This window comes from Xyrauchen texanus, chromosome 42 (assembly GCF_025860055.1).
Source record: "Xyrauchen texanus isolate HMW12.3.18 chromosome 42, RBS_HiC_50CHRs, whole genome shotgun sequence".
Lineage (NCBI taxonomy): Eukaryota > Metazoa > Chordata > Actinopteri > Cypriniformes > Catostomidae > Xyrauchen > Xyrauchen texanus.
This window is the reverse complement of record NC_068317.1, coordinates 33,138,135-33,150,469: the sequence shown is the minus strand read 5'-3', so window position 1 is coordinate 33,150,469 and position 12,335 is coordinate 33,138,135. Positions and strand designations below refer to the sequence as shown.

At 41.9% G+C, this 12,335-nt stretch overlaps 1 protein-coding gene across 3 annotated transcripts in view; it reads right to left on the bottom strand.

Annotated features, from left to right (window-relative positions):
* Positions 1-11,623, bottom strand: part of LOC127634937 (uncharacterized) — a 44,586-nt gene extending 32,963 nt beyond the window's left edge. The window contains exons 1-3 of one of the 3 annotated variants that reach the window (XM_052114700.1): positions 11,601-11,623; positions 9,318-9,394; positions 2,904-4,865 (exon numbers count right to left, since the gene is read on the bottom strand). In XM_052114700.1, coding sequence (XP_051970660.1) covers positions 3,263-4,855 — 1,593 coding nt within the window. In that variant the 5' untranslated portion in view covers positions 4,856-4,865; positions 9,318-9,394; positions 11,601-11,623 and the 3' untranslated portion in view covers positions 2,904-3,262. Of the gene's footprint in view, positions 1-2,903; positions 4,866-9,317; positions 9,395-11,600 lie in introns of those variants that run through there. The other 2 variants (XM_052114701.1, XM_052114702.1) reach the window with 2 other exon arrangements.
* Between the last annotated feature and the right edge of the window lie 712 nt (positions 11,624-12,335).

The following is a 12,335-nucleotide window of genomic DNA, read 5'->3' as shown; positions in this document are numbered from 1 at the left end:
ATATCTCTCGCTGTCTGCAATGATGCAAGCAGATGGCCTACAGGGTGGAGATAAATGATCATTATTCTAAATTAATTTTATTTCTAAATTTTTCTTATTCCAGATGTGGGGTAAAAGACCCTAGCAACGTTAAAAATATATATATATATATATATATATATATATATATATATATATATATATATATATATATATATATATATATATTTGACAAATTTGAATTCAAAGCAACCTTCTGTTGTTATATATTTTCACACAAATTATGTTGCTCCATCAAGATTCAATAAAAATAAATGTATTTATTTTAATTTTGTACACTTTGTGACCAGAAAAAAGCAAGTCTTTCTTAAGGTGTTCCTTTTGCCCCGCTGTCATGCAACTGCTATTTTAAGGTTCAAAATTCAGCAGCCAGAGTGTTGACTACAACCAAGAAATATGATCATATTAGCTGCATTTTATCGTCATTACATTGGCTACCTGTTAAATTTCATATCAATTTTAAAATTCTGTTAACTTCTGATTAACAGAATCAGAAAAAAGCTTTGAATGGTCTAACTCTGCAGTACTTAAGTGACTTTCTGGCATGCTATATTCTATCACAATCATTACGATCCGATAATGAAAAAACTTAATACAGGATGGACATCAAAGACATTAATCATTAATCTTACAGTTCAAACTAAATCTTTTGTTTAAACACTGACCCTTAACACTTACTAAGTTTAATGATTTTAAACCATGACTTGAACTATATAAGTATTATTTACATTATATTCATGATTTTAGTCAGAGGGTAGCTGGCCCCCACAGTGTGTCTGGTTTAGGGTTAGGGTGGGGTTAATCAGAGGGTAGCTGGCCTCCACAGTGAGTCTGGTTTAGGGTTAGGGTGGGGTTAATCAGAGGGTAGCTGGCCCCCACAGTGTGTCTGGTTTAGGGTTAGGGTGGGGTTAATCAGAGGGTAGCTGGCCCCCACAGTGTGTCTGGTTTAGAGTTAGGGTGTGGTTAATCAGAGGGTAGCTGGCCCCCACAGTGTGTCTGGTTTAGGGTTAGGGTGTGGTTAATCAGAGGGTAGCTGGCCCCCACAGTGTGTCTGGTTTAGAGTTAGGGTGGGGTTAATCAGAGGGTAGCTGGCCCCCACAGTGTGTCTGGTTTAGGGTTAGGGTGGGGTTAATCAGAGGGTAGCTGGCCCCCACAGTGTGTCTGGTTTAGAGTTAGGGTGGGGTTAATCAGAGGGTAGCTGGCCCCCACAGTGAGTCTGGTTTAGGGTTAGGGTGGGGTTAATCAGAGGGGAACTGGCCCCTACAGTGAGTCTGGTTTAGGGTTAGGGTGGGGTTATTCAGAGGGTAGCTGGCCCCTACAGTGAGTCTGGTTTAGGGTTAGGGTGGGGTTATTCAGAGGGTAGCTGGCCCCCACAGTGTGTCTGGTTTAGAGTTAGGGTGGGGTTAATCAGAGGGTAGCTGGCCCCCACAGTGAGTCTGGTTTAGGGTTAGGGTGGGGTTAGTCAGAGGGGAACTGGCCCCTACAGTGTGTCTGGTTTAGGGTTAGGGTGGGATTAGTCAGAGGGTAGCTGGCCCCCACAGTGTGTCTGGTTTAGGGTTAGGGTGGGGTTAATCAGAGGGTAGCTGGCCTCCACAGTGAGTCTGGTTTAGGGTTAGGGTGGGGTTAATCAGAGGGTAGCTGGCCCCCACAGTGAGTCTGGTTTAGAGTTAGGGTGTGGTTAATTAGAGGGTAGCTGGCCCCCACAGTGTGTCTGGTTTAGGGTTAGGGTGGGGTTAATCAGAGGGGAACTGGCCCCCACAGTGTGTCTGGTTTAGGGTTAGGGTGGGGTTAATCAGAGGGTAGCTGGCCCCCACAGTGTGTCTGGTTTAGGGTTAGGGTGGGGTTAATCAGAGGGTAGCTGGCCCCCACAGTGTGTCTGGTTTAGGGTTAGGGTGGGGTTAATCAGAGGGGAACTGGCCCCCACAGTGAGTCTGGTTTAGGGTTAGGGTGGGGTTAATTAGAGGGTAGCTGGCCCCCACAGTGTGTCTGGTTTAGGGTTAGGGTGGGGTTAATCAGAGGGTAGCTGGCCCCCACAGTGAGTCTGGTTTAGGGTTAGGGTGGGGTTAATCAGAGGGTAGCTGGCCCCCACAGTGAGTCTGGTTTAGGTTTAGGGTGGGGTTATTCAGAGGGGAACTGGCCCCCACAGTGAGTCTGGTTTAGGTTTAGGGTGGGGTTAGTCAGAGGGGAACTGGCCCCCACAGTGAGTCTGGTTTCTCCCAAGGTTATTTTTCTCCATTAATCAACATCTTATGGAGTTTTGTGTTCCTTGCCACATTCACCTTTAGTTTGCTCACAGAGGTTCTAAATAAAAATTGTATTTACTTATTTATTTTTACACACAATTTGTTATAATTTTTCTTATCAAACTGCACAATAAAGACAATAAAGATTTTAGATATATTACAGTTTTCATTTTTGTAAAGCTGTATTTAAACGATGCGTGTTGTGAAAAGTGCTACACAAATACAAATTTGTTTGACTTGAAAAACTGCACTGAGATAACATGATGAACAAAGATTTTTATTAAATTTATAATTTATATTATTATCTCTGTTACACTTTAACAAGATGCACTAGAATCCCAATTGTCCTCACCTACGAACAAAGGGAGAAAGAACATTCTTAATGAGCAGAACTCCCTCAACCCTCCACAACTTTTTAATTTGTTAAAATGTATAGAAAAAAGAAAGAATATATATATATATATATATATATATATATATATATATATATATATATATATATATATATATATATATATGTATTAATCAGAATTAGTCTACATTAACAAAACTATTAATTAGCTAGTTTGGAGGCCTAGTTGTTCATTTAGGATTGTAAGCATGGTCTTTGTGTTATTGAAACAATGCTCATGAGGAGATGTTTGTTTGAAAAAGTTAATATCATGGTGTCTATACTGTAAAAAATTAAATAAATGTGAAAAACTAATTTTTGTTTTTGTGCCATTCAAACAGTGTTTAAGGCACATCTGTTGTAAAACATCTTTGGCCAGTTGTTCTCTGTTCCTCATCTGTGCTATATAATATAATCTAGCTTTACAATCATTTTCAGTCTTATTCTGGACAATGAGGAAAAATAAACTCTACATGGTAAATCACAATCTGACACAGAGATATGAAAACGTTTTAGCAATTTCATTGAATTCAAGATGATACAGACACCTTATTATATAAAAGCATTTGCAGGATAATTTGCTGATGTTTTAATTAACACAGGTGGTTTCTTTATTTCTGTAAACTTTTTTCATGTATTCCAGTGCTCCAGTGTTTGCTTCTCCTGCTCTCTTCTTCATGTTCTCCAGTATTTCAGCTTTCTTAAGTTCATTGATTTCCTTCAACTTCTCAATGAGAAAATCAATGTGCAGAAGAGTGAACAGAGAATCAGTCTTGAGGGCGATCAACTCCAGACATTCAACACAATGAAAAGCTTCAATCACCAGCTTTATCTTCTCTTTCTCTAATTCTTGCAGATCTTCTTCCAGTTTCTTGATCTCAGACTCATCATCACGAATCTTATCATCATATTTCTCCTTTAATCCTTCATTTGTTCTCTTCTCCTTCTTTGTCTTTGTTTCATATATTTTGTCTTCTTTGACATGTTTGTTGGAGTGGCATTTATTTGTGCACACTGTACAGTGATTATTCTTCATCACACTACACCATGAGAGATCTCTGACCCACCAGCATCCTGGATAGTGACAGTTCTCCTCACAGACGGTGCAGCACGTCGCCTCTTTGGCTACAGAAGGATCAATATCAACCTTTTCTTTGTAGGTCACTTCAAATTCAAACTCAAAGTTATTATTGTCCTCAACATCTTTCTTGTGTTTCTCCAGAACTTCTTGAGTTTGCTTCAGCTCTTTTTTGTTTTTTTCTATCACTTGAACACATGATTGTATTTTGGAGATGTTTTCCTTCAGCTCCTTCCTTTTTTTAAAAACATTTTGAGTCATCTGCAAGGTTTTTGATTCTATTTCTTCAAGAAACATGAAAAGCCCTGCCATCCCTCTAAAACTGAGATTCCATGATTCTTCCTGTATCATTTTACATTCTTCTTCAAATGTCTCTCCTTGACAGTTGTTGAACAGGAAATACACGGGCTGCTTCTTTTTTACAGCACACTTGATTTTCGCCTCTTTAACGGCCATCAGAGCATTTTTAGGATGAGATCCAGTTGAATGTGTGAAGAGCAAGACAATATTTTCAGCAATATCTTTGCCAAATAAAGACTGAACAGCATCAAATATATATACATGTCTGTCAGAGAGTCGATTTTGAGTTGACTTAATCACCAGACACGCTGCATCTATTTCATGAAATACACTTTCAGATTTAGATAATCTAGACAAATTATTTGCAATCTCTTGATCATGCACATTTTTATGAGTGTCTCCGTATCCTGGTGTGTCAATGATGGTCAAATCAACTAAAGCTTCCTGTGCATATACACCATATACAGTGATGACAGAGGTCTGACTTTGAGATGATGTTCGGTCACTCTGGTCATCTGTGATCTCAAACCAAACTTTATCTTTTATCTGAACACCTAAGATGTAGTTGATCATAGTATTGATCAGAGTTGTTTTTCCTGTGCCGGTTTCTCCCACCATCAGAATCGTTTTATGGGGTTTGTTTTCATCTCTCTCCCCAAAAGTAATTTTTGTATATGGTGCAGGTTTATCCACTTTGTCTTTAATCAACTTCAGATGGTATCGAACCGGATTTCCATCTTCAATTAAATCACTTTTTTTAATGAGTTCATCAATTTTGAGTACACACTGGCCTAAACTCGTCATTCTGTTCTCACTGTAATGAAAAACAAAAGTAAAGATGAAAACAATTTAAATTAAAATGTTCTAAGTATTGTTTTTAATATTGTTCAACAGCAGCTGTTGGAGGTGTGACTTTATTTGAAAGTCATTACAGAAACTATACAAAAAATATTATATTACAGTCCTCGTGAGAAAACCAAAGGTGACAGTTGCAAAAACTCCCTTAAAAACTCCCTTAAAGTTTGTGAGTGAATTATGATATTTTATGTAATCGATATCATTTACATCTTCACTATATGTGTTATGAGTGAGGCTGGAGTGAAGACAGACGAGGAGTTGCGGATCCAAACGCAGTTTTAACTTTATTGAAATAACTGGACAAACACAAAGGAAAACCCACGATGGGGAAATAAACATAAACAAAGAACTCGGGCAGGGAACACAGACCAGGAATAGCACGGAGACAGGCATCCACAAACATAAAACATCAACGATCGACAGGGGAATGGAGAACAAACAGGGTTAATATACACTGGAGACATAATGATGACAAACTACAATCAGGTGAGCACAATGACACAGGGCTGGCAGTGATTAGGGCCGGGGATCCTGGGTAGTGTAGTTTTTAGACAATTGACTAGTGACACAGAACACAGGGCAGACAACAGGAGAAAGTGACATAGCCCCCCCTCAAAGGAGCGGCTTCCAGACGCTCCTAAGAAAAAAGAAAAAAGGGAATACACCAAAAAACTAAAAATAATCCAAGGGGGGGGGGGGGCAAACAGACAGACCCAGGGAGCACAAGGGGCAAACCGATAGATCAAGGAGGCACAGGGGGCAGGCAGGCAGTCCAAGGAGGCACAGAGGGCAGGCAGGCAGTCCAAGGGGGCACAGAGGGCAGGCAGGCAGTCCAAGGGGCAGGGACAGGTTCAGGAGGCCTGGGAGCTGGCCACAGATCAAGGACAGGTCCAGGAGGCCTGGGAGCTGGCCACAGGGTAAGGACAGGTTCAGGAGGCCTGGGAGGCTCCGGAGGCGGAGCCGAGGGAGGAGGCGCCGTAGGAGGCTCTAGAGGCGGAGCCCTGGAAGGCTCAGGAGGTGGAGCCGATGGAGGTGGCACCATAGGAGGCTCTAGAGGCGGAGGCCTGGAAGGCTCTGGAAGCAGAGCCGATGGAGGTGGCACCGTAGGAGGCTCTAGAGGTGGACCCGAGGGAGATGGCGCCGTAGGAGGCTCTGGAGGTGGAGCCGAGGGAGGTGGCGCCGTAGGAGGCTCTAGAGGCGGAGCCCTGGAAGGCTCAGGAGGTGGAGCCGAGGGAGGCTCTGGAAGCTCAGGAGGCGGAGCCGAGGGAGGCTCTGGAAGCTCAGGAGGCGGAGCCGAGGGAGGCTCTGGAAGCTCAGGAGGCGGAGCCGAGGGAGGCTCTGGAAGCTCAGGAGGCGGAGCTGAGGGAGGCTCGGGAGTCTCTGGAGGCGGAGCTGAGGGAGGCTCGGGAAGCTCTGAGGGCGGAGCCGTCGGAGGCTCGGGTGGCTCAAGAGGCGGAGCCGTAGGAGGCTCTGGAGGCGGAGCCCTGGAAGGCCCGAGAGGCTTGAGAGACGGAGCCCTGGAAGGCTCGAGAGGCTTGAGAGGCGGAGCCCTGGAAGGCTCGAGAGGCGGAGCCCCGGGAGGCTCGAGAGGCTTGAGAGGCGGAGCTCTGGAAAGCTCGGGAGGCTTGAGAGACGGAGCCCTGGGAAGCTCGGAAGGCGGAGCTCTGGAAAGCTCGGAAGGCGGAGCTCTGGAAAGCTCGGAAGGCGGAGCTCTGGAAAGCTCGGAAGGCGGAGCTCTGGAAAGCTCGGGGGGTGCTGGCTCTTGGACGGTCATGGCTACTGGCGCTGGCTCTTGGACGGTCATGGCTACTGGCGCTGGCTCTTGGACGGTCATGGCTACTGGCGCTGGCTCTTGGACGGTCATGGCTTCAGGAGCCGGCTCAGGGACGGTCGAGGCTACAGGCACCGGCTCAGGGACGGTCGAGGCTACAGGCACCGGCTCAGGGACGGTCGAGGCTACAGGCACCGGCTCAGGGACGGTCGAGGCTACAGGCACCGGCTCAGGGACGGTCGAGGCTACAGGCACCGGCTCAGGGACGGTCGAGGCTACAGGCACCGGCTCAGGGACGGTCGAGGCTACAGGCACCGGCTCAGGGACGGTCGAGGCTACAGGCACTGGCTCAGGGACGGTCGAGGCTACAGGCACTGGCTCAGGGATGGTCATGGCTTCAGGCTCGCTCACCGTGCTGTGCGTGGGCTCTGGCTCGCTCACGGTGATGTGCGTGGGCTCTGGCTCGCTCACGGTGATGTGCGTGGGCTCTGGCTCGCTCACGGTGATGTGCGTGGGCTCTGGCTCGCTCACGGTGATGTGCGTGGGCTCTGGCTCGCTCACAGAGGAAGGCGTGGGCGCTGGCTCGCTCACCGTGGAAGGCGTGGGCGCTGGCTCGCTCACCGTAGAAGGCGTGGGCGCTGGCTCGCTCACCGTAGAAGGCGTGGGCGCTGGCTCGCTCACCGTGACATGCGTAGGCTCTGGCTCGCTCACGGTGACAGGCAATGGGTCTGGCTCACAGACCGGGGCAGGCGTGGGCCGGGAGGCGGAAGCCTGTCCTCTCTTCCTCCTCCGGGCAGACGAAGAGGGCCGCGCTGGCTCGTTGACAGGCGTGAAAGAACGAACCACGGGCGAATGGAGGGTCACCACTGTGGGAGGGTTCTCCTCAATGACGCCCACTGTGAACGGCGAAGCGCAGATCAGCAGGGTCTCCTCAATGACGTCGAGGAGCGTCCAGCCGCGCGTCGTCGGTGGCAACCGTTCCTGGAGCGCACAACTCAGGTTGGCCCGATAAAACGTCGCCAGGTCGGAGTCAGGGAAGTCAGTGGCATCCGCAATTGCGAGGAAATCGCGGGTGTAATCCTCCACCGGACGGTTTCCCTGCATGAGGCTGAGCAGATGGCAGCTTGCCCGCAAAACCGCTGGATCCATGATGGGTCGATCGTTCTGTTATGAGTGAGGCTGGAGTGAAGACAGACGAGGAGTTGCGGATCCAAACGCAGTTTTAACTTTATTGAAATAACTGGACAAACACAAAGGAAAACCCACGATGGGGAAATAAACATAAACAAAGAACTCGGGCAGGGAACACAGACCAGGAATAGCACGGAGACAGGCATCCACAAACATAAAACATCAACGATCGACAGGGGAATGGAGAACAAACAGGGTTAATATACACTGGAGACATAATGATGACAAACTACAATCAGGTGAGCACAATGACACAGGGCTGGCAGTGATTAGGGCCGGGGATTCTGGGTAGTGTAGTTTTTAGACAATTGACTAGTGACACAGAACACAGGGCAGACAACAGGAGAACGTGACAATATGAGATTGTTATTCTTAATTTACATTAAATACACATCTAAATTCACATTGTGGATGGCATATTATTTTACAAACATGTTTTTCATAGATTATTTTGCTTAATGTACTTTGCTATTGCACAACTTCATTTCATAATTTTAAGATCAATGTCTGACCATTTTTTTTTTCTTACAAGTTGTATGTTAAAGTACTTTCTCTTATACCACCTTAATATGAAGAGTCAACTATAAGTATAACATTTGTTGGATGAATCCCCATGACATTTTAATAACATAATAAAATTTTTTGGGCACTCCAATCAGACCAGCATAGCAACATTTGCTCAACCGATGTCAAGAGTTAAGAGTGGCAACATGGCAACATTTTTGATAAATTATATTACACGGTTTATTACAAATATTGTGGCAGTTTCAAGGTATAATGTCCACTGTATGATGCTAAAATTGGTAAAAATTGTGAGAAAAAGTTCAGATAAATGCTGCATCCTGTTTTAAATAAAAAAATAATATACCTCCCTAACCTTAAAACTAAACCTAACAAATAGTGTCAGAAAAAAACTAATGTGAAAAGAAAAACACAATTGCTGAAGCAACCATGTCATTCTGTGGTGCTTCTATGACACTTTGTGCTCATGTGTCGACTCGCGTGCACTCTTCAGGTTTTGTACCCTGATTCTTTACATTGAACAGTATGTGCAACAACTGAGCATGATTTGGTCATATTTGAACAAGCTGATAGGTGTGTTTATTAGCCGAGGAAACTGCTGTGATATGCAAAACAAGATACGTAAAAATGATTTTGCAATAATGTACAGTAGGTATATACGATTCTGTGAGACCAGGTAGGGACGACATGTTTGACTGACCAATTCTGAATGGGCGAGTGTTTGAGAAATCTGTTTGTGATATTTGGTCATACAAGTGGTGTTGAAATTAAACACATCAGTTTTTATTGGTGAACATAAGAATGTGATCTACAGTAATCAGAAAATCAAATAATATCTAGTAAAACTGAAAAACATTTATAGATTTTGTTATATTTGATTGACTTTGTTAATTATTGTTTGCAGATATAATGATGTAGTCCTACCCTTCAAAGCAGAGATCAGAATCTGTCAATCCAGGTTCAAAGCTGAAGAATCTTCCAGGTTACCAAGTGATTTGATTCTAAACACAGAAAATACACTTTAAAAATTAAAATATTACTATGTGTTAACATGAAAATTCTTCTTTCTTATATTTATTAATATTGGCAAACAGGTTGATAAAATATGTGTCCTGCAGTGTGACATGCTATACTATTCTATATACTAAAACTATTTTATACAACATTTAAATCATTATTGTAAAACTGTATTATGAGCAGTGTGCATCTTATAAGACATAATTGAGAGACTACATGGAATTTTGTTCTTTTAAATATTAATTTGTCACACGATTAAACTGATTTGTTAAAAAAGTGATATCTATGTTATTTGGTCAGCTAAAATATTTTTACAGTATGTACAATAACGTACAATAACTGACTCTGAAGCAATTTGTTACAGTTTTTACAGAAGAAAAACTTCCTCAGGATAGATTTTATTTTTGAGTTTAAGTTTGAGTTATATTTGTTTATATTTAAGTCAATATATGCAAAGATACATTTTCAATAAATCTGACCTGCATGTTTTGTATGGAAATCATTGCCGTTGCCATCACTGGGAGAACATGGTAATTTTACACAAAAAGTCAAGGATCTATCCTGGCCTATCTACTCGCTCTTATAAATGGTCTGCACTAGCGGAGCACAGAGGCTTAACCGCTGGTAAAGGATTGGGTTTTGCCGGTGGCGGTGGAGGAGGGGCCGGGTGGATCATAGATGGGGTTGGTGTCTGTGTCAGGGGGGTCTGTTGGATGTGCTCGCCAGTGATATTGGAGCGTCTCCCAGACCTAGAGAGCTTCATAAATCGGCAATCATTGTATTGACTGGTCTAAAATGTCATAAAGCTGAGATGATATTATTATTATTATAATTATTATAATTCTTATTATTATTAATATTATTATTATTATCACTACTACTATTATTGTTATTATTATTATCACCACTACTGTTACTATTACTGTTATTATTATCATTATTATTAATAGTATTATACTATTAACCTATTCCTTAAATGTATCACAGTACCTGTAGACACTACTATATCTATACATCTATAATTGTGTTTGTCTGTTTTTGTTTTTTATGTGTGTTTGTATATATACTGTATATGTATGTATATATATATATATATATATATATATATATATATATGTGTGTGTGTGTGTGTGTGTATGTGTGTCATTGTTCTCTTACTTGTTTAAGCTGCTATGTCTTGTTAATTTGTGTTTTGTTCAATAAAGAAAATAAAAAAAATAATAATGGTCTGCACTTATATAGCGCCTTTTTTACCTTAGCGGTTATCAAAGTGCTTTACACTGTGACTCATTCACCCATTCACACACACACTCATACACCAATGATGGCAGAGCTGCATGTAAGGTGCTAGCCTGCCATTGGGAGCAACTTGGGGTTCAGTGTCTTGCCCAAGGACACTTCGGCATGTGGAGTCATGTGGGCCGAGTATCAAACCACCAACCCTGCGATTAGTGGCCGACCCGCTCTACCAACTGAACCACAGCCTATGTTTAATCCTATGTTTGACCTATGCACTTGTCATTATAGTATACTGTATATGGATATTTTTGGTATATTCAAATGGAAATTTAAACAATAAATATTAATTTAATCACAGTGGAAACATATTCATATTCAATTCAACTTAACAGTGGGGAACGTTTACTCTTTCACAAGGCATTGAGGAAGACCAGAAGACAGTACAGGTTGACCAATCAGGAGAGAAGGTTTTTTTTCATTGCCACTTAATTGTTTTCTATGTAAACATGCACTATACATATATCTCTGACCATTGCACATCATCTCATTGTTTTTTCAGCATCTTGTGCAGGAGCATCAAAATGTTGAGTCAATTTTAAAGGAACTTGAACTTTTTAAGACATTTTTGTTTTGTTACATTTGTCTAGCTTTTATTTTTTTTAGCACAGACTGAATCTCCCCTTACTGGTCAAGGTTGATTCAAGGTTGATATATATTCTTATGTAATACATTTTATATAGCAGGAGTACCATATTTATTAAAATTAAATTTCCTTATAATATGTGTAACACTTGAAAAAACATGATTTTCTCTACTTTAAATTAAATAAAATAAAAAGGTTTGTGTGTTGCAACTGTCAAGTTATGTAAAAATTGCACATTTAATTATGTAAACATTTGTAACATTTTGTTAAAAATCACAGATTTAGATAATAGAAGTTGATCTACTTACAGTATTGTCTGTCCTTCTGTAACTCACTTCAGGTATGTACAGACAGCAACATCAGCATGTGTATTTATACAGGGGGCAACATCCGCATTCTGAAGGTCATGTGATTAAGCTTCAACTTATTCATGCTTTCATATAAATTCACAACAGAGTTCAACGATATTTGTAGGATATTGACAACTGAATGTGAGAACTTCTCTTCTATTAGAAAACGCCCTAATAATTAACAAAAATAACAGAAGATTGGAAGATATTCGTTTTTGATGTCCCTTCTCAGATGTTCGGATGAATTCAGTGTGATATTTCTGAAAGGTTTTTAAAAAAATAATCGAAAGTCAGACCCAGCATGTTGAATTCTGAACATCTGACACAATGCATAAAATCATGTTGTAGTGCCTGTATTGTTTCACTGAGAAAAAAAAAAAAAAAGAAATTGAACGTCATGCCTTAAAATTTGTTGTCTTTAGTCCTTCATTGAGCAAGCCAAAGGTGACTGTGGCAGTGAAAGAAAAACTCCCAATCCAAATATCCATACACTCACTTAAGTATAATGTCTTAGTAGTTTTACTTTTAAGTAAGAAATATTTAAAGTATTTAAGCACTTAAAAGGTGATAAAAGTAAAAGAATAATTTTTACACCCCAGCCCATGTGGTAAAATAGGTTCAGTGCTGTAAACTTTATGTGCAACGACTGGAAGCAATTTCGGTTCAAAATGTGAACATCAATGACTAAGATAA